The following is a 27,919-nucleotide window of genomic DNA, read 5'->3' on the forward strand; positions in this document are numbered from 1 at the left end:
TGAATCTGACAATTATGTGTCTTGGAGTTGCTCTTCTCAAGGGGTATGTATCTTCGTGGCATTCTCTGTATTTCCTGAATTTGAATGTTGGCCTGCCTTACTAGGTTGGGGAAGTTCTCCTGGATGATATCCTGAAGAGTGTTTTCCAACTTGGTTCCATTTTCCCCGTCACTTTCAGGCACACCAATCAGATGTAGATTTGGTCTTTTTACATAATCCCATATTTCTTGGAGGCTTTGTTCATTTCTTTTTACTCTTTTTGCTGTACACTTCTCTTCTTGCTTCGTTTCATTCATTTGATCTTCAATCGCTGATACTCTTCCAGTTGTTTGAGTCAGTTATTGAAGCTTGTGCATTTGTCACGTAGTTCTCGTGTTATGGTTTTCATCTCTGTCAGTTCTTTTAAGGTCTTCTCTGCATTGATTATTCTAGTTATCCATTCATCCATTCTTTTTTCAAGGTTTTTAGTTTCTTTGTGCTGGTTACGTAGTTCCTCCTTTAGTTCTGGGAAGTTTGATCGACTGAAGCCTTCTTCTCTTAACTCGTCAAAGTCATTCTCTGTCCAGCTTTGTTCCGTTGCTGGCAATGAGCTGCTTTCCTTTGAAGGGGGAGATGCGCTCTGATTTTTTGAATTTCCAGCTTTTCTGCACTGCTTTTTCCCCATCTTTGTAGTTTTATCTGCCTTTGGTCTTTGATGATGGTGATGTACTGATGAGGTTTTGGCGTGGGTGACCTTTCTGTTTGTTAGTTTTCCTTCTGTCAGTCAGGACCCTCAGCTGTAGGTCTGTTGGAGTTGCTTGAGTTCCACTCCAGACCCTGTTTGCCTGGGTATCAGCAGTGGAGGCTGCAGAAGATAGAATATTGCTGAACAACGAGTGTTGCTATCTGATTCTTGCCCTGGAAGCTTCGTCTCAGGGGTGTACCCCGCCATGTGAGGTGTTGGTCTGCACCTAGTGGGGGATGTTTCCTAGTTAGGCGACTCGGGGGTCAGGGACCCACTTGAGCAGGCAGTCTGTCCGTTCTCAGATCTCAACCTCCATGCTAGGAGATCTGCTGCTCTCTTCAAAGCTGTCAGACAGGGGCATTTACCTCTGCCGAGGTTTCTGCTGCTTTTTGTTTAGCTATTCCCTGTCCCCAGAGGAGGAGTCTACAGAGGCGGGCTGGCCTCCTTGAGCTGTGGTGGACTCCACCCCATTCGAGCTTCCCAGTGGCTTTGTTTACCTACTTAAGCCTCAGCAATGGCGAGTGCCCCTCCCCCAGCCTTGCTGCCGCATTGCTGCTGCCTTGCAGTTAGATCTCAGACTGCTATGCTAGCAATGAGGGAGGCTCCGTGGGCGTGGGACCCTCTGGGCCAGGTGTGGGATGTAGTCTTCTGGTGTACCATTTGCTAAGACCCTTGGTAAAGTGCAGTATTAGAGTGGGAGTTACCCGATTTTCCAGGTGTTGTGTGTCTCACTTTCCTTTGGCTAGGAAAAGGAATTCCCTTCCGCCTTGTGCTTCCCAGGTGAGGTGATTCCTTGCCCTGCTTCAGCTCTCGCTGGTCAGGCTGCACCCGCGGACCAGCGCCAACTGTCTGACATGCCCCAGTGAGATGAACCCAGTACCTCAGTTGAAAATGCAGAAATCACCCATCTTCTGTGTCACTCACGCTGGAAGCTGGAGGCTGGAGCTGTTCCTATTCAGCCATCTTGGGCGCCGCCTTCAGCCCAGGATTCTTATTTGCTAGAATCTTTGCAGATTTTCTAAGAATACAGTTTTTCTAGAAACAGCAATATGAACATTTTATCTTTTGTAAAAATTTAGCGTTTTAAACATATTTGAAATTGTTGTATCATTTAGTTTTAGATTAGGCAGTTAAACACTTTTCAAATGTTCATCAGACTCAAGGTTTAACAAGGTAGAGGTTTACTTCATAGTCACATTGAGTCCAACCATAAATGGGGAAAGGGCACCACTTCTCCATGTAGTCATTCAGAGTCCTAAGCTGACAGAGATTCTGCCTTCTTCAGCATAGGGACCCCAGGTTCACTTGACCTTGTCCAACTAGTACAGAAGAAAGACAGCCTAGATTGCATAGGAGATATGTAATGGGCGAGGCCTGAAAACAGCATCAATCACTTTCACTCCCACTTTGGAGTGCAGGCATGTGACCACACCACATTTATGGAACAGACTTTGCAAAAGTGAAATAATGCCTACATAATACTTAGTTGTGTGGGATATAACATAGTTTACTTAAGCATTATCCTACTATTGGAAATAATCTGTATTCATTCCCTTTTCCTTTTTTGCTCCTATAAATAAGACTATAGTCAACATAATTATACAGAAAAACTTTCTCTTTATTTTGGTTTATTATCTTAACTTTATTTCCTAGAAATGGAAGTACTGAGTCATAGGATAAGACCATAAGATGCTTGATATGTATTTCTAAATGACATTTTAAAAGGACTATAATTAATTAAAACCATGACAATGAATACCATATTCTTGCCACCATTGAATAATATCATTTAAAAGACAATTGCTTGCTTTCATAAATGTGATTTTTTTTCCCATTACCTTATTTGGGGCAAGAGGTTTAAATACTGGTTAAGATACTGGTTAAAGTAATAACATATGTCCATTGTAGAAAATTCAGAAAATATACAAATCACAACCATTTATCACTTAGAGATAATAAACTATGATTTTCTTTTTGTAATTAAATTCATATAAATTATTCAATGTATTCTGCTTTTATGGTGTGCATTCCATGAGGGCGGCCACCATGTCTCCCATAAATTGCTGAATCCTCATCTGCGGCATAGTTGTCACTCAGTAAATGATTTTTGGATGAAAGAAGGAGCCACAATAATATTTTGGTATTTTACCATCCAGTCTTCTTTTACCTCTATAAATATAGATGAAATTGTCCTAACTCATTAAATAATTTTAAATATTTTTAATAGTTTTATAACTACATCATGCCGATGTCCCTGTTTGAAATTTATGGTTTCGCTGGAAATATATTCTTGACATTTCTGAATTGGTTTTCTAACAGAATGGTATCTTCATAGTTTAGCCGAATCTCTTTACTACATTCTGGTTAAACATATCTTTTTACTCAATTTTTAGTAATAACATAAATGCGATTCAGCACCCTACCTTTTGCAAATAAAATCACCAGCATTTATTATATTGATCTTATATATTGAATTACACTTGACTAGATAATAATAGTAAAAAAGATTATTGTTAAGAATTTCTTCTGTGTGTGTTATTCTTACTTTATAAAATCAGTAAGTTTCCTTAGAGTTATTGAATTCATTTTGATTTTTTAAAAAATTCTCAAGTCAAATAAATATAGAAAGGGTTATTTCAAGACTTTAATTTCTAAAGTTTGAGTATTGAAAAGGCTAAATAACTATTTCCATGTACTGAGCTTTGGAGAAGGGAAATTTGATTTTGGAATGGGGACATTTATATTTTTCTTGTTTATTTATACTGTTTCTTGTATATAGAATGAGTTATTTTTGTTATCCCAGTTAGGATTGTAAAACAAGCTACAGTTAGCTCTTGGATGAATTTGTGGATTATTTTCCACCTTACTTACACAGTTTTTGTAAGATATGTTCTATATGTTTTAATACTTTAAAATATAAAGTGAGCATAAAATTGTTTTCTTTAAATAGGTAATAAAAACTTTAGATCCCAAGTTAAATCCAGCATCAGCTGAAATAATGCTACTAAGAAAGCAGTTGGCAGAGAAAGAGAGAAGAATTGAGATTCTGGAGGTAAAACTTTTATATTTACTCATCTCTTAATTATTTTATAGAATCCTGGTAATTAACTGTTGTCATATTTGCCATTAATGATGACGTTTTACAAGAAGTTAAAAATGTCATGTTTTAGCATCCAGGGTGTTTATTACAAAGCATCTCATTGGCCACCCAGTAGATGGTCTGTGTGTAGCTCATATACCCTGTTTATATGCAGCGTTGTAGCTCTCCTTGTCAATAACGGGCATTATATGGATATCCCTGACTTTCTAATAGAGTCCTGCTGTAATGTTTCTTTTTAAATTATGCAAATATGATTTCATTTGGGGGATAAAAACCTGACCTTTACTGTCTAAAAAAGATACTGTGCTGACTCAGTCAACCACATTTTTCTTACCTTCAGCCGTTTCTCACCTGAACCTAAACAAACTTATTAGTAGTGGAATTTCTGGCAGAAGGAAGTACTCACAGAATCCTAGTGAACTCCTGAACTAAAGTGGCAATCTTAGTTATTAATCATGCAAAATTATATTAGTAATGGCATGCTCTCATTAATTAGCTGAGTCTAAATTTTAAAGATATTTTAGTGTTAGTGGTTATATTATTTTTATGATACTTAGGTAAGTATGTCACTATGGAATTATGTATTCTTAGATTTATAATTGAGCACGTTCTGGTTTCCTTTGCAAAGTGTTTAACAAAACTACTATATTTAATACTGTAGTGAGATTTGATGCTATTCTTGAAGTAAATATATACTACCTTTCAATAACATATGCATAATTGCAGAGCCATGTGGAATTCTACATACTGGCCTTGAAATTCTCATAAATGGTATTCAGTTTCTTTTTTTTTTTTTCTTTTGATATGGAGTCTTGCTCTGTCGCCCAGGCTGGGGTGCAGTGGCATAATCTCGGCTCACTGCAGCCTCTGCCTCCCAGGTTCAAGCAATTTTCGTGCCTCAGCCTCCCTAGTAGCTGGGATTACAGGTGCATGCCACCACACCCAGATAATTTTTATATTTTTAGTAGATGGGGTTTTGCCATGTTGGCCAGGCTGGTCTGGAACTCCTGACCTCAAGTGATCCACTCTCCTCAGCTTCCCAAAGTGCTGGGATTACAGACATGAGCCACCACACCCAGCTGTATTCAGTTTCTTTTTAAATCATCTAGGAATGTTATATTTCAAAGAAATGCACTCTATTTATGTACCTTTTTCTTGGTATTTGAGCAAGTAGGTATGAACTGTGGTAGAAATATTTTTATTTAAAGACTTAAAGACTTTAACATCCCCTCCTCCGTACATCCATAGTACAACACCATTCTTCCTACATCCGTAGTACAACACCAACTTGATATGCCCTTGCTATCAATGCTTGTCCAGGCTATGTTGTGTGTTCTCAAAAGCACTGAGTAAGGAGATCTGTCTGAAGAAATGCTATTAATTCTTCAAGTTCTAAGTCAAATATCTCTTTCTTTATTAAACTTTTCATGTATTCTTTAGGGGAAGTTTAATACTGTCTAACTCTCCACAGTGAGTCCATGTACTTTGAACTCATGAATTTATTCCACAACAGCATTGGTTTTCTTTTTGGTATATGTGTACATGTCTTGAGGGCAAAGACTGTATCTTTTATCTCTGTACCCTAACATTAAATATTACATAACTCAAAGGCCAGAGTTGCAGCATTATTAGTAACTTCTTGTCTTAAAATTGTTGCTTCTCCTCTCTGGCTCGCCATCTTCTTATCTATAAAATGATGAGACTGGGATTGGATAATTGCTGAAATCTAAGTTGCTCTGTTTATGTCCCAGTGAAAGTCAGTGAAAATATACACTATTGTTGATGTTTGAAATGTACATCCCCAACAGATATAATGAGAAAATAGTCCCTGTAACTGTAAGACTCTGAGGAAAAGCTTAGGTTAAGTCACAGCACTTGGGCGTTTAATTTGTGTGTATTCATCTAGACACACACTGCAAAAAGTAAAAAGAAGAAATGTAATGTAAATAGCAGAGACTGTTCTATCTGCCATCCCTCTTGGGAATTCTGTGCCTGGACTGGGTGTGAGTCTGAAGAAGAGCATCACCTCTCTTTTGAGCTTGGTTCTTATATACTTTTTGTATCATGAACATCCTATGTATCAAGATAATAGTATTTATATAAACCAAACTATTTCTGGTACTCAAGAAAAGTATGTCAGTCTCTGTGATGGCACATAAATATGGCTATGGAATCTAGTACACAGGCCACCAACAATTAAGAGAGAAAAATTTGTATTAAACTTTATAGCAACTTAAAAAGATTTTTTCCAGGTATTTTTGACTATGTCCTCTTTCTCCTTAGTTTTGACTCCTCCACAGGTGCAGCTCTGTTTTGTTTACCTAGGCCAGTTGTTACTTTTTTCTCTAGATATGGGGGGCAGTAGCCTTAAGATCACCAGTTGTGTATATTTATGTTTAAATCACTCTCTTCTACCAGTAAATTTCTTGAAATAAAAGTTTATTAGTCACAAATCTTATTCCTTCCTAACGGTGTTGTGCATGCATTTGTGCTTGATTCAGTTTACATTTGACTACATTGTGTGTCTCACAAGTGCAATCTTTAGATTCACTCAATAATGAGCATAGTGAAGAAATTATTCTGTCTTTAGTAATTTGGGATAATTTCTGGGATTTTAATTGTCCTCGTATCTTTTTTCAGAGTGAATGCAAAGTAGCAAAATTTCGTGATTATGAAGAAAAACTCATTGTTTCTGCCTGGTATAATAAGGTGAGCTGAAGTTCAGCAAATGATTGGATGAGAACAGTGTTTAGCAAACTTTTTTGACCAAGTACAACATAAGAAAATATATTTTATTTTATACCATAAACCAAGACATAGCATGTGTATGTGTATGACTGAAACAAAAGTTACCCTGTGTATTGCACTCAGATATTTTGTCATATTCTTTTTTAATGTTGATTCTAATCCACTAAATTGATTTTGTGACTCATCAGCGTTTAGCTGATACATATGAAGCACAGTTGTAATAATTCTTAAACCTCTTTTAATTTGCCTTATTTGAGCTGAAACATTCAATTTTTGCCCATAAAAGATTTCTGAAGAAATAGGAAGATCTGTGTAATGCAAAATTAAATGCTTCTAGTCCTCAGTATTTATTTGAACATCCTCTAAAGCCTCAGTGGGTCCTTTACTGTATTTGTTACTTTATTTTTTCTATCCAGGGGTCACTCCTCATCATTGTCTCTTTGTCCTACCAAGGAGAAGATAGCATAGTTTGAAATGTGTTTTATTTTGTCATTGGTAGTATCAGTGGGATATTTTCAAGAGTAGCATTTCATGATGTATGGGGTTCTTTTGTATTATTCTAGTCAGTCAGATACGCTATTATCCACTTTTATCTCTTCTTATTTATACAAAGCCATATCACTTATTAACTTCCCACGTGTGAATGTTGTGCTCCACCAGAAAGCACTAGCTATTCTTCCTGAAACATGGCTCATGCTTTCATGACACCATGCTTTTCATCTGAGCTCTTTCCTTTCTTCTGTTGGGTAAAATGTGGCTTAAAGGGCCCTGAAGGAAATTACATGTGAGGTATTCTCAGAACTTTGTCTCATGAGTCAGTCACCCTAGTTGAGATCAGTGACTATGTATTATTTATTTGTTCTTCCATGACCTCTTAATACATACATCAGTGAAGATATTGTAGCCAAGTTGTCCATGATTGATTCATTTTTTAACCTATATTTGTTGAGCATCTAATATCCATGTACTGTACTAGTTACTAGTGATGCTAAGCTCAGTAAAACTGTGTTATGTGGTCTAGTGGGAGAGTAATGACTTCCCTTATAAGAAACTCAACAGCCAATATATGATAATTTATCAGGTATCAATATCGAGATAGACTATAGTAAATTTAAACTATACTGGTGGTTCTCAAACATTAACATGCCTCAGAAGACTTGTTAAAACACAAATTGCTAGACGCACTGGCAGAACTTCTGATTCAGTAGGTCTGGTCTGGGTAAGGCCCCTAAATTTGTATTTTTAACAAATTCCCAGGGATGCTGATCTTGTTAATCCAGGGACCACCCTTCAAGAAACTTTGATCTAAGCTGTTCTATTGTGACATGTCTGCTCATAGGTGATAGAAGGATGGCCCAAACACACAAATTTGTTATAATTAAGTCTAATTCCAGGCCATTATTTTAAGTTACTATTTTAAATAATTTTAAATTTAGTGGATTAGAGAAACTGGATTTTGTGCCTTCTTACTAGCATTACCATTTCACAGATTAATCAGCTTCTGAGCCCTTATTTTCTATAAAAATGAGGAAAGCCTTAGCTTTATAGGTTGGTTTTAAGGATTAAATGCCTTTGTGAGAAGCACTTGGCAAACTGTTTAGTCATGTTAAATATATGTTTTTTTTTTATTTTTCAGAGTCTAGCATTCCAGAAACTGGGGATGGAATCTAGACTTGTGAGCGGCGGTGGTGCCTGCAATGACACTAATGCATGTACTCCTGCACGGTCTTTCTTAGCACAGCAACGGCACATCACCAACACCAGAAGAAATCTCTCTGTTAAAGTCCCTGCTACAACATCTGATTAAACTAAAAAAAAAAAAAAAAAAAAAACATAAAATAGAAGTGTCCTTAAAATATTTTGTACCTTTCAACTAAGTACCAGATTGATAAAGAAGGTTTATGATGCTGGATATCAGGTATTTTAAAATCAACATGCATCAAATTAATTTTGCCAGTTGACTTCAAAAACAAAGTATATAATTAGCCATCTCTCTGCGGGAGCACATTTGAATAATTGGGGATGTAATTATACACACATTTCAAACAAACATTTGTCTTTTGAGTGTATTATAATTTCAAATTGGCCTTGTGTAGTTTAGTTAAATGTTTTCAGTTGTACTAGTAACTTAATTAATTTTCAATAGTTATTCAGTAATACTTAATCTTAAAACATTATCTAGATTTGTTTAATTTTTTTTGTTTTTTGTTGATTTATATAAAAACAGTCGAGGCAGGCACATGGAGAACTATGCAAGGGTGATTTCAGTTAGTATATACAAGGCTTTACTTCTGTCCCCTAATTCTTCCATTGAATGTGTACCTCTACCTTGTCATGTCATGGAAGATATAACATTTGGAAGATTTGACAATTAGAATGACTTTGGAATAATAAAATTGATTAATTGGAAATTTTACATATTCTGAAAATCTCATAGTTCTAATTTGTACCTATGGCAAATAAGGGCTTCTGGACATCATGTTTAAAATGTTAAGCATAAGAAATAAACTGACATTTGTAATAGGCAACTTTCTGATGGAAAGCAAGCAAAATATATATATACTTTTTGTGAAATGTCTATATACTTTTTAAGGTAATTAATGAAGATTTCAGTTACTGCTTTTAAGCATAAAATTATATTTAGCTTCTGCTGAAAAATTGTATCATGTAATAATTTTGCTTCATTGAAAAGGGATGTTGCAGTGATGAAACAAGATGGGATCAGTTTGATTTTGTTTACTTATTAAGGAGTTTATCTTGGGCTCAGTTTGTGGTATTCAGTTTGTTTCTGCTCAAAGCTCTTATTTTCAAAGGCGTTACTTTTGAACTTTTGGGGTCATTTTTAAAAGTTAGCACTTAAGAATTTTAGTTGTGTTAAATATGTGCTGTCCTATATCATAGCCATGAGCCATATATGACGATTTAAATTTAATTAATCATAAACTCAGTTTCTTGGTTGCACCAGCCACATTTCAGATGTTCAATAGCCACATGTGGCTAGTGGGTACCACACTGGACAGGGCAGCTATAGAATATTTCCATCATTGCAGAAAGTCCTAGTGGATAGCACCATAGTAAGTCTTTTTAAAGTAACTTGGAAATACTATTTGATATTAGATGTTAGACCACAAAAAGAAGAAAAATATTAGGACTATTTCGGATATAAAAAGGAACTGAATTGTGACATAATTAGCACCTTACATTCCATACAGTTGAATACCTTATGCTGTGACAACCGTAGTTAATCATTTCAGTGCTGTTCAGCGTACATACCTCTCAGCAGTGTGTCTAGAGTGGGATCAGCAAACTTTCTGTGAATGGACAAAGAGCAAATATTTTAGTAAATGTCTTAGGCTTTGTGGACTACATGAGCTTTGTTGCAGGTACTCAACTCTGCCATTATAGAGTTAAAGCAGCCATATACAATATATAAACAAAATGGGCATGGTTGTGTTTCAGTAAAACTTTATTTACAAAGACAGGTGGTAGGCCAGATTTGGCTTGCATGCTGTAGAGCTGTGGTCTAAATTTTATTCATAGCCTTTCTTTGCAAATACAGTGTGAGTATTGTTCCATTTACAGTGTTATTATTTTTTAGATATCTGGTTTTCAGATTTTTGCCTGGTAACTTTTTACTGAAAATACAAGAATTTCATACTGCATTTGCATCTCCGAGATTAGGGAGCACCTGTCAGGATATTTTGTTCTATCAGGGTTACTTCTGTTGACTACCTCCTAGATTTTGATACAGTTATATTGTTGAGTTTCATTTTCATATATTATTGTAGTATCTGCTTGCCTGTGAACTTCTGGTAAAATAAAATAAGCCTTTGAAAATATTTTAGCATGGTATTTAACGTTTTCTAAATATTATGGCATTTTGACATATTTTAGTCAGTGAAGACATCTGCCCCTTTGGTGTTTCTACTTGCTTATGATTGAGATTTTACAAACCCTTCAAGCTCCGTTTTAATGGAATTTATTGTAAAACATTAACTTTAATAAATTAGTGTTTTCACAGATCAGATCATTATACTTGGAATTTCTAAATCATGCAATTTCTGGATAAGGACATAAGGCTAGATTCATTTTTCTTAATAGAGGAAAAGCAAATTTTCTGATTTATCACTTTTCTAGTTGATAAGTAGAATTTAAAATGTTTGATATGTAAGTATTTATATAAGACTAATGTAATTTAAAGTTCTGTATTATTGTGATTAATTATATAGAAATTCAGGAACTGATCAGAAGTGAGATTCTTTTCCACATCTGATTAATGTAGTGAGTTGACACCCTGTGGGTGGTAAAGCATTATAAACATTTCATCATGAGCCATGATTTATACACATCTGTGTTGTAAGGGAGGCTTGAGTACATCTACCAATAAAGAGATATTCAGCATTTGTGTATTTGATAAGGAATTAAATGTCCTAGTGATTATAAAGTAAAACCACAGACCAATTTGAAAATGATCTTCAATGTTGAGCACTTGCTTTAACATTAAAATTCCTTTTCTTTTTAAGGCTAAGGGTGTGTACATATGGCATTGATGTCTATGTTGAGATTAACTTATGTATTGAAAAAAATTTGAAGTTTATTTTTTCAATGAATAAGGCTGTCAAATGATTTAGTATAGATTAATGATGTCTTTTTTAGAAATATTAAAGTGAGTATTCCTCATTATGTCATCATTTCTGATAATTAGAGTGCTAATTTGAATGTTAGATAATGTTTTCACATCTATACCGATTTCTTTCTAGGGGCACATCTGACCATGGGACTTGGGGGTGACTTTTAGGCCACAGTAGTGTCTGTGTTAGGTTCTCTAAATGTGTATTTAATGAAAAACATTCCTATGTAAAAATGTGTGTATATGAATGTATGCATACATTCTTATTGTGCACCTGTACATTGTGAAGAAGTAGTTTGGAAATTTGTAAAGCACAAACCATGAAAGAAAATAGTGTGGAGTTATTAAATGATGTAGCACAAATGTAATGTTTAGTTTATAAAAGGTCCTTTCTATTTTCTATGGCAAAGACTTTGACACTTGAAAAATAGAACCAATATTTGATTTATTTTTGTAAGTATTTAGGATATTATTTTAAATAAATGATTGTCCATTATCAATATAATAGTTGTGAAATGATTTAAGTAAATAAACTTTATTCTTCTGTGTCTGTTGATTTTGATGGGTTTTTAGTGGGCAGAAATGCATGTTTATTTGCTGCATTAAATAGAGGACTGAAAATATTTAGGTTGGTAAAGAAAAAGTAATTGCATTTTTCTAATTTTGTTTTTCCTTTTTTTGGGGGGGAATGAAAAGATACATTAAATGATTTGGGAATATATCTTTTTATGTCTCCAATTTCACCTCTGGAACCTAGACATCTTGCATTAACATGGAATCAAAACATTTCTGGGGCCGGGCGTGGTGGCTACACCTGTAATTCCAGCACTTTGGGAGGCCGAGGCAGGCAGGTCACTTGAGGTCAGGAGTTCGAGACCAGCCTAACCAACATGGCAAAACCTCATCTCTACTAAAAATACAAAAATTAGCCAGGTGCGGTGGCGCACGCCTGTAGTCCCAGCTACTTGGGAGGCTGAGGCACAAGAATCACCTGAACTTGGGAGGCAGAGGTTGCAGTGAGCTGAGATTATGCCACTGCACTCCAGCCTGGATGACAGAGTGAGACTGTTTAAAAAAAAAAAAAAACCAAGACATTCCTGGGTAATATAATTTTAGAGACTGCTATTTATTCCTGAATATCCATTCTACCCCTCTTACTTTAGTGATAGAATCCCATATTTTAGGTTGTTACATTATTATCCAGGAAAAAAAGAGAAAACCAAAACTGTGCTTCCCAGATTCCTATATAATTAGGTGGGATACAGCTTTGTTCTAGATATCTAGCTTGAATGTACACAATTCACATTCCTCTGAAGTTCCAGGGGATATGGAACTTTCAAGCTTCTCTCATTGTCTTTGGCTTTTGACAGCTTGACTATCAAAGATGGTCAATTGTGGATCTAGGTGTGGACTTCTTCAAATTTATTCTATTTGCAGTTGAGTTTGGATCTGCAGACTAATGCTTTTCATTAAACTTGGGAAATTTTTGGCTATTATTTCTTGAAACATACTTTCTTCCCCTTTCTATCCTTTTCTCTGGTACTCTCATTATGCACCTGTTTATACTTGGTGTCCCACATGTCTCCAAGTCTCTGCCCATTTTTCTTCATTCTCTTTTGATTCTGTTCCTCAGAATAGATCATCTCATTGATTTATCTTCAAGTGTATCTCAAATGTGCTGCTGAGTTCCTCTAGTGAATTTTTTATTTCAGTTAGTGTACTTTCCAAATATAGAATTTCTAGTTAGTTTTTAAAAATTATTTCTAGCTCCTTATTGTGATATCTTGTACTTACTGTACTTTTCAAATCTAGAATTTCTAGTTAGTTGCTGTTTTTTATTTCTAACTCCTTATTGTGATACTCTATTCAGTGGAAAATCATTCTCATATTTAACTTAATTCTTTAGCTAATTAATTCTTCAGGCTCATTGAACATACGTAAAGCTTTTGTCTAGTAAATCCAATGCCTGGGCTTCTTTAGGGACTGTTTCCAGTAACTTCTTTTCATCCTGTCTATGAGCCATTGTTTTCTGTTTCTTCACATGATTCATAATTTTTTATTGGAAATTTGGCATTGTAAATAATATTTGGAAACTCTGGAAATCAGACCCCACCCCATGGTTTATTATTGTTCCTGTTGTTGCCTTTTGTTTAGAGACTTGAACTAATTCTGTAAAAATTCCATTCTTCATTATGTGCAGCCACTGAATTCTGTGCTTTTTAAGCAAAGTGTTCAGCTAATTTTGGCCAGAGATTTCCTTAAATGTTTTGAAATAAGTCTCTCAGCCTTTCCCAAAGGGCTCTACGTGTGTTTTGGGTTATACCTTTAACACACCAGCAGGTAGTTTACAATTCTATCGTAACCTTAGTTTCTTGCTTACACAGACCCCCACAGTCAGTCAGAGATGAGAGATTAGGGTCTTTCCAGGCCTTTGCCTGGGCAGGCATGTAGCCCTCACGTGTGCATGGTCTTCTAGATTCCTAGGCATATGTTAGAGTGTTAGAAGCCCCGGTGGGCATCTCTATTCCCAGTGTATCCTTTTAATGCTCTGTTAGCTCCAACTTGTATTGCTACCTTGGCTTACTGTAATGTTGCACAATTGTCACTGATTTTTTTTTTTTTTTTTTTAACAAATGTCCTGTAGTGTGGTTCGCACAGAATGAGTGTTTAGTAAGGTAAAATAAAGACAAGTTCTGAGAATGGGGCTTTTCAAGGAACTGCCAGAGAGGTCATATAATGATAACTTTCTGGGAATGGGGGCCTTTGGGGTGCTCTAAACCCATTCTGCTCCCTCCAGTGGCTGCTTGATCATTGTTATTCACAGGTACCAAAATTGTGAGACTGTTGCTTTTAAGGATACTTGAGAGCTGGGGAGAGGAGAACTGGCATACGGCAAGTTAAAACAGAGCTCCCTGTTCTTGCTGAGAGCAGCTTTTCTTTTTTTAAAACAAATGCTTAGGTTGTTGTGTGACTTCGTTTAATTTTCAGCATTCTGGAATGTTGATTTTGATTATTTTTGCTCATGTTCTCAGTGCCTTTATGGAATGGATTTTTGGAGCTCCTTAACTTACCATTTCAGAAGATCTCTCTACAAGTCAGATTTTTGAAAGTAGGAGTGACCTTAGTAACCAATATTTAAAACCCACCTTTTCCAGAATGTGAAATTAAGGAATATAGAGGTATAGGGCTTTCTGCATGGCTACAGAAAATTTATGGCTCACTGGAGCATTATGTCACTTGGCTGCTTGCTCTCCCCTACCCCTCACCCCCACTATATGTCCAACAAACATTTCCTGAGCACCTGCTAGGCATGAAACAGGTACTGAATGTGTGTGAACAAGACACAGTCATCTCTGAAAAGCTCATTTTAATTGGGAGACTATATGGAAATAGGAAATAAAATATTTTAAATTATCAGGGAATGGAGGAAGAAGCAACTAACCAAGAGTCAAGAAAAATGTCATTGGAGAGTTAATATTTAAGCTGGCCTTTATAGGATGAATAGGAGTGTGCCAGGTATAATTAATCATTTCTTGCAGAAAAACTAGCTTCTATAAAGACATGAAGATGCTGAAGGAGCTGGCCTATTTAGGGAAGTAATAGTTCAGTACTTTGGCAGGAGAAGTACTAAGAGATGTAATTCAAAAGGTGAATAGATTTCAGATCACAAAAATTACCATATGTCCACCTAAGGAACATGCCCTTACATATGGCTGTGCAGACCCTACATCGGGGTGTCCAATCTTTTGACTTCCCCAGGCCATGTTGGAAGAAGAAAAACTGTCTTTGGCCATGCATAAAATATACTAACACTAATGACAGCTGATGAGCTAAAAAAAAAAAAAAAAAAAAAAAAAGAAAGAAAGAAAAAGAAAAATCTCATGTTTTAAGAAAGTTTCCGAATTTATGTTGGGCCGCATTCAAAGCCATCCTGGGTCGCTTGTGGACAAACTTACTCTACATGGTCCAACTTGAGGGCACCATTCACCTAAACTACAAGTGAATGGCAGCCTGGGGTTTTTACAACATAGCAGCCATACCGAAGAATCTTATCCTGTAGTCAGCAGGAAGAATATCTTGTTCTGTGGTCACACTGAGGAAAAGATCAAATTGCCTGGGGAAAAAAAAAAGGTCTAGAAATAAGTTCTCCAAATTGCATAACAGAATAACCAGATGCTTCTCTGAAATAACCATACAGCATTACTACTGTAATTGATTATCATGTTACTTTGATCTCATGTTTTCACAAGAAATACAATGTGCGTATCTGACAGCATAGGGTAAGTTATGCTGCAGTAGTAATTCTGAAATTTTAGTTTATAACAAAATAGGTTTATTTCTCCCATCATATGTTCATCTTGAATAAGCTGTGACTCTGCTTCGTGTCTTTGTCACACTGGACATAGGGTGAAAGACCCTTATTTAGAACACGGGTAGTCTCATGGCAGAGAAGAAACATGTTGCACTACTTGCCAGCTTGCAAGCACTTAGAAGTGGCTCGTGGAACTTTTGCTCTCATTTTATTGATCAAAGCCAATCACACGGCCATTCCTGAATTCATGAAGGTGGTTGTACATAATCATCCCACAGGGAGGAGCACCACAAGGAGAGGCACCCCAGAGAGGAACAGTGGACTTTTGACCAGTCATATACTCCACCTCAGCAGGTTTGTTCTACTTTTCAGACTAGGAAACGATTTCAGGAAAGTAAAGTAACCTGTTTAATTCACAAGCAAAAGGTAATAAAAGGTAAAACCCAGGAATGGAATTCAGGCCAGCTTAGCTACAAAGATCTGACCTCCAGTTCATCCGACTCCCACTGCTACCCCACTGAGTCTTTTAATGTTGTTTTGTGTGCATCAGAGCCCTGTGATGTCTTTGGACTTCAGATGTATTTTGGCAAAGAGAAGCCTTTGTTCGGACCCTAATTGTTATAACGAACATCATCAATGACAGAGCCAGTCTCTGAAAGTGACCCTTTGCATTCGACCCCTTCTTGCTTAACTTAATTCCTTGTCTGTTTCAAAAGAGGAAAAGGTCCTTAGCTTTCCAGAGCAGAACAAATAGCTCGTGTGAATACACAAAAACTGTATGACCCAGAAAGTACAAAATGTTCATTCAGGGCATCAGGCTGTTGTTGCGAAACAAGCATGGGGAAATGGGCTAGGTGGCACCAGTCCAGAAAGCCAGCTGGGACTGAAAGAGTGAGGTAAGACAGAAGCCTGTGCTCCTCCACTGCATTCCTGGAGGGTAGTAATAGAAGTTAGCATGAGGGCTGTGAAATAGGTCATGGGGTGAGATGACAAGGACAGAGGGGTAGTGGCAGAGATCTGACTTCTGGTGATAGGTCCCACCTAGCACCAACCCACAATGATTCCACTGATTTTGTTCATTAATTCACTATTAAACACTACCATGTTGCAGGCACTGTTCTTAATACTGTGGACTCAGAATTGAACAAGACAGATACTGCTCTTGCCCTCAGGGAACGTAGTGTATTAGTTAACTATTGCTGTGTGAAAATACACCTCAAACCTCAGTGGCTTAAAACAGTAACCATGTATTTAACTCGCAAATCTTAGGTTGGAAATTTAGGCTGGCTCAGGCAGTTCTTGTCTGGGCTCACTCATGCAAGTGTATTCAGCTTCCAGATTAGCTTGGATCCAACCCCTCTCAGGTCCTTATGCACAGCTCTGGAGGCTGGCCAGCTATCAGCTAGGGCAATGTGATGGCAGTGACGAAGCCACATGTTTCTCATCCTGCAGTAAAGTGGACTTGTTTAAATGGTGACAGGAGAGTCCCAGAAAAGCAAGCAGAAACACACACAGTCTCTTCGGCCCTGGGGTCAGCCAGGAAAGTCATTTCACTACCAGGCCAGCCTCAAGTAAAGGGGACTGTGAGTAGATGCTAGCTCATGAGGAGAGAAGGTGTAAAGTCACATTTCAAAGGGTGTAGACACAAGGAAGGGAGTTATTGTAGCCTCTTTTTACAGATAAATATAACTCTCAGCCAGACTTAAGTTCCATGAAAAATACAACAGAGTGGAGAGACTTCTGTTTCATGCTGTGACAGTAACTGGACTGGACTAGCTCCTCTACCACAAGGAAAACCAGAGAAGTGGACAAGGTAAATAAACTTTTCAGATATTGGAAAACTGAAAGTGCAGGACCGTGCTTCCCAACAGAGAGGAACAAATGAAGTGAGCTCTACAACATCTGGCTTTCTAGCTGGAGGGATTTACTAGACTCCATTTCAAGAGGCAGGGAAACAATCAGAACACAGTAGTCTTGCTAAGATGAGAAAATAGACTGGAGTTTAGGGTGACTGACATGGGTAGAATTTGTAGAATAGAGAAAGAAGCAACAGCAAGAGTGAGCTCCAGAAATCTTGAAAGAGATCAGCTGAATACCAACCTCTGTGTGTGTAGAGCGAGATTCCATGAGGTTGGGCAAAGGATACCTACCAGAAAACACCTACCAGAGAGCTATAAGCTTAATGATTGCCGTAGCTGTTTTAAAATTAATTTTTATTATTTTCCTTTAAGGTCTGGGATACATGTGCAGAACGTGCAGGTTTGTTACATAGGTATACATGTGCTATGGTGGTTTGCTGCACCCATCAGCCAGTCATGTAGATTTTAAGCCCAGGGTGCATTAGGTATTTCTCCTAATGCTCTCCCTCCCCTTGCCCTCCACCCCCTGACAGGCCCCAGTGTGTGATGTTCCGCTCCCTGTGTCCATGTGTTCTCATTGTTCAGCTCCCACTTATGAGTGAGAACACGTGGTGTTTGGTTTTCTGTTCCTGTGTTAGTTTGCTGAGAATGATGGTTTCCAGCTTAATCCATGTCCATGTGAAGGACATGAACTCATTCTATTTTATGGCTGCATAGTATTCCATGATGTATATGTGCCACATTTTCTTAATCCAGTCTATCATTGATGGGCATTTGGGTTGGTTCCAAGTCTTTGCTATTGTAAATAGTGCTGTAGTAAACATACATGTGCATGTGTCTTTATAGTAGAATGATTTGTAATCCTTTGGGTGTTTACTCAGTGATGGGATTGCTGAGTCAAATGGTATTTCTGGTTCTGGATCCTTGAGGAATCACCACACTGTCTTCCACAATGATTAAACTAATTTACACTCCCAACAACAGTGTAAAAGTGTTCTCATTTCTCCACATCCTCACCAGCATCTGTTGTTTCCTGACTTTTTAATGATTGCCATTCTAACTGGTGTGAGATAGTATCTCATTGTGGTTTTGATTTGCATTCCTCTAATGACTACTGATGATGAGCTTTCTTTCACATGTTTGTTGGCCGCATAAATGTCTTCTTTTGAAAAGTGTCTGTTCATATTCTTCGTCCACTTTTTGATGGTTCTTTTTAAATTTTACACCTTATACAAAAATTAACTCAAGATGGATTAAAGACTTAAATGTAAAACCTAAAACCATAAAAACCCTAGAAGAAAACCTAGGCAATACCATTCAGGACATAGGCATGGGCAAAGACTTCATGACTAAAACACCAAAAGCAATTACGACAAAAGCCAAAATTGACAAATGGGATCTAATTAAACTAAAGAGCTTCTGCACAGCAAAGAAACTATCATTAGAATGAACAGGCAACCTACAGAATTGGAGAAAATTTTTGCAATCTATCTATCTGACAAAGGTTTAATATCCCGAATCTACAAGGAACTTAAATAAATTTGCAAGATTACCATAGCTTTTACAGGGTTGGAATTAGCTATATTCATTGAGAGTGGAGAGACCACACTGAAGACCTCAGGCAATCAATAGAGACTCTGGAAAAATCACCCTTTAGGAGCCCTCGAATGAAGGCTACTTTAGACCTACTCTAATAAAGCTTTAAAATGAGCTTCAAAAGGATTAAGGTGTCCTACAAGTAAATTAACTCCCTATTAAAATAAAACTTAATACTCTGCAAAAGGAAGACAAGGAAAACACTCAACAATGAAAAACTTATGTAATAATTGCCAGACATAAAGAACTGGGAATGTGTGACCTATAGCAAGGAGAAAAACTCAGTTAAGAGACACAGACACAACAGACAAGGACTTTTAAATGAATAGTATAAGTATATTCAAAGATCTAAACAAAAATAACAGAGAAATAGAAACTATATTTAAAAAGATGCATTGGTACTTCTAGAAAAATAAAATATATGAAATAAAAAAAATTAATGGGTGGGCTTAATGACAAACTTGACACTGCAGAGGAAACTAAGAGTGAACTTAGTTGAACTTGAAGACAGAAACTTGAACAGAAACTATCCAAACTATCTCATAGAGAGAAGAAATGCTGAAAAATATTAACAGAACCTTAGTGGCCAGTAATTCAACATCGAGGGGGCCTCATATGTACGACTGAAATCCCAAAAATATGGGATCAGGGAGTGAGTTAAGAAAAAGTATTTAAGGAAATAATGGCCACAATTTATCCAAATTTTCTAAAAACAATAAACTCATAAATACAAGAAGTTTAATAAACACCAAGTAGACAATGCTAAGATACATTATTACCAAATTGCTGAGGAGTAATGATTAAGAAAGAAATCTTAGTAACAGCTGGAAGACAAAAGACTCCTAATGAATAGGGGAACAAGGATGTGAGTGATTGTGGCCCTTTCATCAGAAGCAACATAAGCCAGGAAAAAATGAAATGACATCTTCAAAGTGCTATAAGAAAAAAAACTGTTAATTTATAATTCTATATATGGTGAATTTTTTATTCAAAAATGAAGGCAAAATTAAGACATTCTGTGATGGAAGAAAAAGAGACGAGGAGGGAGAAAACCTGGGGAGAATTCAAGGCACAATATATTGTGGTGGTTTTCAAGAATAAGTGAGATGGAGAGGAGTCAGCTTGGGGGACTTCGTCAACACATATCCCTCCCCCAAAGATGGTTATGCAGTGATGGCAGTGGTGAAAGATGTTGTGAAGCCATGTGTATTTCACAAATGTTTCCTTTGGTTTTCATAACCCAGTTGGGACCACTAATGTCAGTTGATTTTTATGTTTATAATCCCCCATTTCTCACTTTCATCAGCACTGGAATGAGCTCTAAGAAGGGATGGTCCTGTATCTCCCTTTGTTAACCACTATCTGATTCATTGTATGTGCTCAGTAACTGTTTGTTGAATTGATTTAAAAAGACTATTAATGTGAGGCTTGGTATCAAAAGCACAGCTTCATTTTCTCTTTCCAAGTAGAAGAAGAAATTCATAAGGTTTGGTTTTTCCACACTTAGGGAGATACCACCAGCGTATGTGGGTATTGAGGAAAGCAATGCAAGTTTACCAAGTGAGAAAACATTATTAGCAATATTACAGGATGCTGTCATACATTCAAAGCTAACCAGAATAAAAGGAAGGAGCATCTTCCATTGCAGATGTACTTGGAACTGTACTTTCAGATAGTTAATGGCAGAAACACCCATGTATATGTGTGACAGAGTAAAAATAAAAACATGGCAAGGAATCTTTCATAGTGAATGTCACAGCCCAGAAAAGCAGGCTCCAGTGTTTGCCACATTTATAGCCCAGTCCTCTTCTTGCTGTTCACAGCACTGATCCTGAGCCACAGCAAGACCCTAGGGTGTCCTGTGAGTCATTTATCCATTCCTTCACTCAACACAGAAAGAGAAATAACACTCATTAGGATGTCACTGTGGGCTGGATATTTGTAACAGGATATCAAAATGGGGTCTTCATCTCTCAGTTTCACTGGGGTAACTGGAGTCCCAGTTACTGCAAATAGTACATGCCAAGTGCTATTAAACCCACAGCTATAAAGTAGGGCACTTGAAATCCTATGTGAGACTTGCCACAGGGGCCTCAGATAACTGTTTTTGTCACCCTTATAGCCCATTGCCTACATAGAGGACTAATGGAAGAGGCAGAGACTTCTGTGGTGAGGAGTGACAAAGACTCAGCTCCTTTAAACCCTCTAGGCATTGACCTTGGCATCTGTCCATGTTGGGCCTAATGGCCAAGTTGCAGCAAGAATCTTGCCAAGTCAGTTTAGAGGCAACCCCTGACCCCTTGGTCTCTGATCCAAATATTCATCCCCCACCCTTGGTACCGGATCACTCGGGTTGGTCTTCAGCAAGAATCCTGTCCAGTGGATTTAGCCAGAATCTGTCCTTACCCCTAATATTTCCTCTTAGATTTTCCATTCCCAACCCAGCTGTGTTTGTAATTAAGCCCGGTTCTATACTGAAATCTCCTTTCCCCTATTGCAATAGTTCCTAACTAAAATTTGTTTTCACTGCTTTAAATGCAGTTCAGCTCTGGTTTTCATTGACAGGCAGATCCTCCTGACCTCCCACCCATCTCCCACCAAGTGGGAGAGGCACATGGTTTCCCCTCACCAGGTGAGAGGCTTCTAGCCAAGAGAGAGTTACCTGTGCTCTGTATTTCTCTGGGAGGCAAGAATCAGTGGCACACAGAGGCCTGAAAGTTCCTCTAGGCAAGAGGTTGGGTGAGGCTCCAATGGTAGCTGAGGAGTGGGGGCTCTGTTGGAGGAAACTGCACTGCTTCTCACACTGCGACAAGGGTGTGGGACTCCATGTGGGCCCCATGGCGCAGCCAGCATGGGGCTATCTTGGATCCCAACAAGAGGAGTCCTGGAGGGATAATGTGTCCTGAAGAGGAGCTGCACTGGCAGATGCCCCAGAGTGGGAGAGCAATGTTAAGCTAAGGAAAAAACACTGTCCACGTCAAAGGTGCTGCACATGAAGGGCCCTGGTGGGATGGGGTAGGTGGTGGATGAGGTAGGAATGCCCATGAAGGAGGGAGCACTGGACCAGAGAGAAGGGCTGGCGAACCCCTGCCCACCCGGCCTGGAAACCTTCCAGTTCTAAAACTGAGTTGAGGGAAGCTAAATCAGTGAATGTATGGAGTTATATAAATTGTATATTTATTGGACTGCAAATTGTAAGGACCAAAATGACACTTAGGAAGGACGGTGAGGACAGGGATGTTTGTTGTATCAGAAATGTAATGAACCTTGCCTGAAGTTTCATTCAGAGGCAAAACAGATACAGTTCACAGACTGTGGTGGTGGGGTGAGGTGGAAATAAAGCCACTTTTGTCTTGCATTCTAATGAGTCTTATTCCCCTTCAATCTGTTACACAGACAGAATTTCATGTTTTCATATTTATCCTTATTACCACATAGTGAGGTACTGTTTTAGAGAAAAATTGGAGGCTTGAAGGTTTAAATGTCTTGCTCAAAGTCACAGTAAGGGGCTGTGGAGTGACAAATCAGGATAAGCCTGGACACTCATAACTAACACCCTACCTCTTTCCTTTAGGTGGCTTCGAAAAAAGTTGGCTCAGCAGGCTTGACTGAGCTCAAGGGGTGTACAGCTTGACACTAGGGGTGTCCAAAGTCTCCCCATTCTAACAAAGCCACATCTTCACCCTGGAAGCTGTCCTTGCTACTTAGCCACCTAGTCAGCCCTGCCTTCTGTCTATAAATATGTAGGGCACTGTATTAGTTCATTTCCATGCTGCTGATAAAAGCATTCCTAGGAATGTGCAATTTACAAAAGAAAGAGGTTTAATGGACTCACAGTTCCAAGTGGCTGGGGAGGTCTCACAATCATGGTGCAAGGCAAAAGGCACATCTCACATGGTGGCAGACAAGAGAGCTTGTGCAGGGAAACTCCCCTTTATGAAATAATCAGATCTTGTGAGAACTCACTATTACAAGAATAGCACATGAAAGACCCACCCTCATGATTCAATTATCTCACACTCCGTCCCACAACATGTAGAAATTATGGGAGCTACAATTCAAGATGAGATTTGAGTGGGGACACAGCCAAACCATATCATTCTACCCCAGCCCCTCCAAAATCTCACATCCTCACATTTCAAAACCAATCATGCCTTCCCAACAGTCCTTCAAAGTCTTAACTCATTTCAGCATTAACTCAAAAGTCCACGGTCCAAAGTCTCATCTAAGACAAGGCAAGTCCCTTCTGCCTATGAGCCTGTAAAATGAAAAGCAAGTTATTTCCTAGGTAAAATGCAGGTACAGGCATTGGGTAAATACCAATGTTCCAAATGGGAGAAACTGGCCAAAACAAAGTGGCTATAGGCCCCATGCCAGTCCAAAATTCAGCAGAGCAGTCAAATCTTAAAGCTCCAAAATAATCTCCCTTGACTCCCTGTCTCATATCTAGGTCATATTAATGCAAGAGGTAGGTTCCCATGGTCTTGGGCAGCTCTGCTCCTGTGGCTTTGCAAGGGATAGCCTCCCTCTTGGCTGCTTTCACAGGTTGGCACTGAGTGTCTGCAGCTTTTCCAGGCACATAGTGCAGCTCTCAGTGGATCTACCATTCTGGGATCTGGAGGACAGTGGCCCTCTTCTCACAGCTCCACTAGCCAGTGCCCCAGTGGAGACTTCATGTGGGGGCTTCAACCCACATTTCTCCTCCACACTGCCCTAGCAGAGGTTCTCCATGAGCACTCCACTTCTGCAGCAAACTTCTGCCTGAGTATCCAGGTATTTCCATACATCCTCTGAAATCTAGGCAGAGGTCCTCAAACCTCAGTTCTTGACTTCTGTGCATCCACAGACTCAACTCCATGTGGAAGCTGCCAAGATTTGCGGCTTGCACTCTCTGAAACCATGGCCTGAGCTGTACCTTGACCCCTTTCAGTCATGCCTGGAGCAGCTGGAATTCAGGGCACCAAGTCCCTAGGCTGCACACAGCAGAGGGAGCCTGGGCCCAGCCCACAAAACCATCTTTTCTTCCTAGGCCTCCAGGCCTGTGATGGGAGGGACTGCTGTGAAGACCTCTGACAGTCCCTAAAGACATTTTTCCCATTGTCAGCTCCTTTTTTACTTATGCAAATTTCTGCAGTCAGTTGAATTTCTCCTTAGAACATGGGATTTTCATTTCTGTCACGTTGTTAGACTGGAAATTTTCCAAACTTCTATGCTCTGCTCCCCTTATAAAACTGAATGCCTGTAACAGCACTCAAGTCACATCTTGAATGCTTTGCTGCTTAGAAATTTCTTCTGCCAGATATCCTAAATCATCTGTCTCAAGTTCAAAGTTCCACAAATCTCTATGGCAGGGGCAAAATGCTGCCCGTCTCGTTGCTAAAACATAACCTTTGCTCCAGTTCCAAACAAGTTCCTCATCTCCATCTGACACCACCTCATCCTGGATTTCATTGTCCATATCATTATCAGCATTTTGGTCAAAGTTATTCAACAAGTCTCTAGAAGGTTTCAAACTGTCCCACATTTTCCTGTCTTCTGAGCCCTCCAAACCATTTCAACATCTGCCTGTTACCTAGTTCGAAATTTAAATCCACATTTTCAGGTATTTTTTCAGCAGTGCCCCACTCTACTGGCACCAATTTACTGTATTAGTCCCTTTTCACATTGCTGACAAAGACATTCCTGAGAACGGGCAATTTATAAAAGAAGAGGTTTAAAGGACTCACACAGTTCCACAGGACTGGGGAAGCCTCACAATCATGCTCACAATCATGGTGGAAAGTAAAAGGCACATCTCACATGGCAGCAGGCAAGAGAAGAGAACATGTGCAGGAAACTCCCCTTTATAAACCCATCAGATCTCCTGAGACTTATTCTTATCATGAGAGTAGCATGGAAAAGACCTGCCCCCATGATTCAATTGCCTCCCACTGGGTTCCTCCCACAACACATAGGATTTATGGGAGCTAAAACTCAAGATGAGATTTGAGTAGGGACATGGTCAAACCATATCAGGCACTATGAGGTCAGTCCCCCTCCTGGACCTCTCCTGGGTGCACGCAGCCCCACTATGCCTGACTCAGGCATACTTTTCTAACAACTCAGGGTATCCTGTGTGTCCTGCTCCTCCTCTGCTATAAGTCCCTCAACTTCCAACCTGGTTTTAAATTTATATTGTAGCATGCATGTGTCTGCATCTCTTTGTAGGAGAGTGGTAGAGAGATGATCCACAGCCTGGGTGCCTTTTGGCAAATCCATGCCTCATCCATCATACCACAGATCATGTTATATTGCTTGCACACCATGTGTCATCAGGCACTGACAAAAGACAAGGGGGTCAGGGGCCCTGGAGCTTCCAAAATAGATGGAAGAAAAAGAGAGTTAGAAGAGTGCATACAGAACAAAATATTTGTGTGGGACGGGAAGTCTTTGGACAAAACGGGGGCTCATATTTTAGAGCCTTTCCATGAGCTTTGAGAAAAAAGAGATATTTTCTTCAGTTACTCACAGTCATCTATTCATTGTGGTTTCTGATTAGTTGTGCTCACATCCTATTTGGCCCAGGATCCCATTGCATTTATCAGGTCAGGATGAGTTCCCAGTGTTTTTACACTTATTCCCCCAAGTAACAGGTGTGTACTGCCCATCTAGAGTCACGGAAGATGCACAGCAGAGTAGAAATGGAACTCAGAGATGACTTCAACAAAGTCCTTCATTTTACAAATGAGGAAACTGAGACACACAATGTATTTTGGCCAGTGTCCATTTGAGTCTCCTACTTGGGTGATCTGACTGGGGAAAAATGAAAGTCCTGGATGTTTGAGAAGTTCAAGTTCAAAGCCTGATTTGATTGGTTTTATTCTCAGAATATCACTCAGCCTGTTTTCTAGAGATGCAAATTTCTTGTGGGTTACAAAAAAAAAAAAAATGCACATAGATGGGGCTCTCACCTCCATTTTTTCTTTTACTAGGGAAGGATCAAAGCCTCCTCCTACACATTAAAAACCCAACCATGTCGTCCAGACATACCCTTTTCTTGGCTCCCCAGCTAGCTTAGCAGCTGCAAACATTCCTCCCATCCTCTTCTGTTTCCCTTTCTCACAGCATCAATTTAATTGGCTTTTCTCTGAATCCCAAGCAACAGGAAGAAAGAGCCCTGTGACTTCATGGCCCATTTTGTTTTAAGCTATGTAAATTACTTAGGTCTAACTACTTGCTATGGTTTTGATGTTTGTCCTCTCCAAAACGTATTTTGAAACTTGGTCCCCAATGCTGCAGTGTTGGAACATGGGGCCTAATGAAAGGAGACTGGGTTATGAGAGCATGGGCCTCATGAATGGATGGATGTCATTGTTATGGGAGTGGGTTCATTGTTGTGAGAGTGGGCTGATATAAAAGTGAGCCTGGCACCTCCTGCTTTCTGTCTTTTGCATGCACCTGCTTGTCCTTCTGCTGTTCTGCCATGTGATGACACAGTATGGAAGCCCTCACTAGAAGCTGCCACAATGTCCTTGGACATCCCACCCTACAGAAATGTGAGACAAATAAACTCCTTTTCTTTATAAATATCCAGTCTCAGGTATTCTGTTATAGCAACAGAAAACAGACTAAGACACCACCTTAGGAAAAATGATCTTTTTATAAGGCTTAGCCCAGGTTCCCAGGGAGTTCATTTGTTTGCATTGGTACTGGGGTCAAAACTTCATGTACTATCGCCTTCTACTTTATAATCGTTATCTTCCTTCAGCAGCCACACCTAGAAAGAGTGAGCAGGATTTTGGCATTTCTGTTTCCCTGCTATAAAATACCAACATCAGCCAGGTACAGTGACTCACACCTGTAATCCCAGCACTTTGGGAAGCCGAGGTGGGTGGACTTGAGTCAGGAGTTCTAGACCAACCTGGCCAACATGGCAAAACCCCGTCCGTACTAAAAATACAAAAATTAGCGAGTTATGGTGGCATGCACTTGTAATCACAGTTACTAGGGAAGCTGAGGCAGGTAAATCACTTGAACCCAGGAAGCAGAGGTTGCAGAGAGCCAAGATTATATCACTGCACTCCAGCCAGGGCAAAGGAGCAAGACTCCATCTCGAACAACAACCACCACCACCACAACAACAAAACAGGGCCCAGGGAGTTTAGGCTGGTAATATTAGCCACAAAAAGCTTACAATCTTAATTGCAAGAGAAGATCACACCTACCATCGTTAAAGGCAGTGTGAAACAACATAGGAATAAGTGCCTGATGGAGGATTAAAGGCAAGAAGGTATTGTTAAGGATGAAAAATATTTCCACATTTGTTCCTGAAACCTGTTTCCCAGGTTGGTTAATTGTGGTCACATCCCACTTGGCCTTGGGTGTGTGCTTATGTAAACCACAGAAACTGTTTCAATGACACTTGCTTTCCCTGTCTCTAAATGAGGAATAAAACCTGCCCTGCTGACTTATCAGAGGATCAGTTTGAGACAGAAACAAGATAAAGCATGAACAGTATTACCAAATTGGGGAGCCTTCATAGCTCACTTCTGTGACTGCTCCTAGGGCCCACTTTTAACTCTTTTCAACTATTTTGCACCACTTTGACCTGAGCTTCTCAACAGGTCAGAAGCAAATACATATCTCACAGAGGAAGCAGGAAGAAGGCACACTACAGATAGAACTTTTATGAAGTGTCTCATGGTTTACAAACCACTTAAAGCTCACCATTTCTTTTGATTCTTATATATAAGAACTTTCTTTATGGAAGGAATCATTATCCTCTTTTCGTCTCCTAGATAAAAAGGTAAATTATTTAGCATGTAAATGATTTTCCCAAGGCTAATTTGGAGGAGACAGTAGAGCTGGGATTTGGATCTAGTTTTTTCTGAGTCAAATTCCTCTGATCATTCCTCAAAATCACTTTCATTTTGTCCCATCACATCTGAGCAGGCATCAGTGGCTTCAAAAC

At 38.9% G+C, this 27,919-nt stretch overlaps 1 protein-coding gene across 2 annotated transcripts in view; it reads left to right on the top strand.

Annotated features, from left to right (window-relative positions):
* The window catches only part of HOOK1 (hook microtubule-tethering protein 1), a 68,959-nt gene extending 57,201 nt beyond the window's left edge, over positions 1-11,758 (top strand). The window contains exons 20-22 of one of the 2 annotated variants that reach the window (XM_011973867.1): positions 3,675-3,776; positions 6,465-6,533; positions 8,209-11,750. In XM_011973867.1, coding sequence (XP_011829257.1) covers positions 3,675-3,776; positions 6,465-6,533; positions 8,209-8,379 — 342 coding nt within the window. In that variant the 3' untranslated portion in view covers positions 8,380-11,750. Of the gene's footprint in view, positions 1-3,674; positions 3,777-6,464; positions 6,534-8,208 lie in introns of both variants that reach the window. The other variant, XM_011973868.1, reaches the window with a different exon arrangement.
* The last annotated feature ends 16,161 nt before the right edge of the window (positions 11,759-27,919 follow it).

Source organism: Mandrillus leucophaeus, unplaced genomic scaffold, assembly GCF_000951045.1.
Source record: "Mandrillus leucophaeus isolate KB7577 unplaced genomic scaffold, Mleu.le_1.0 Scaffold14, whole genome shotgun sequence".
Lineage (NCBI taxonomy): Eukaryota > Metazoa > Chordata > Mammalia > Primates > Cercopithecidae > Mandrillus > Mandrillus leucophaeus.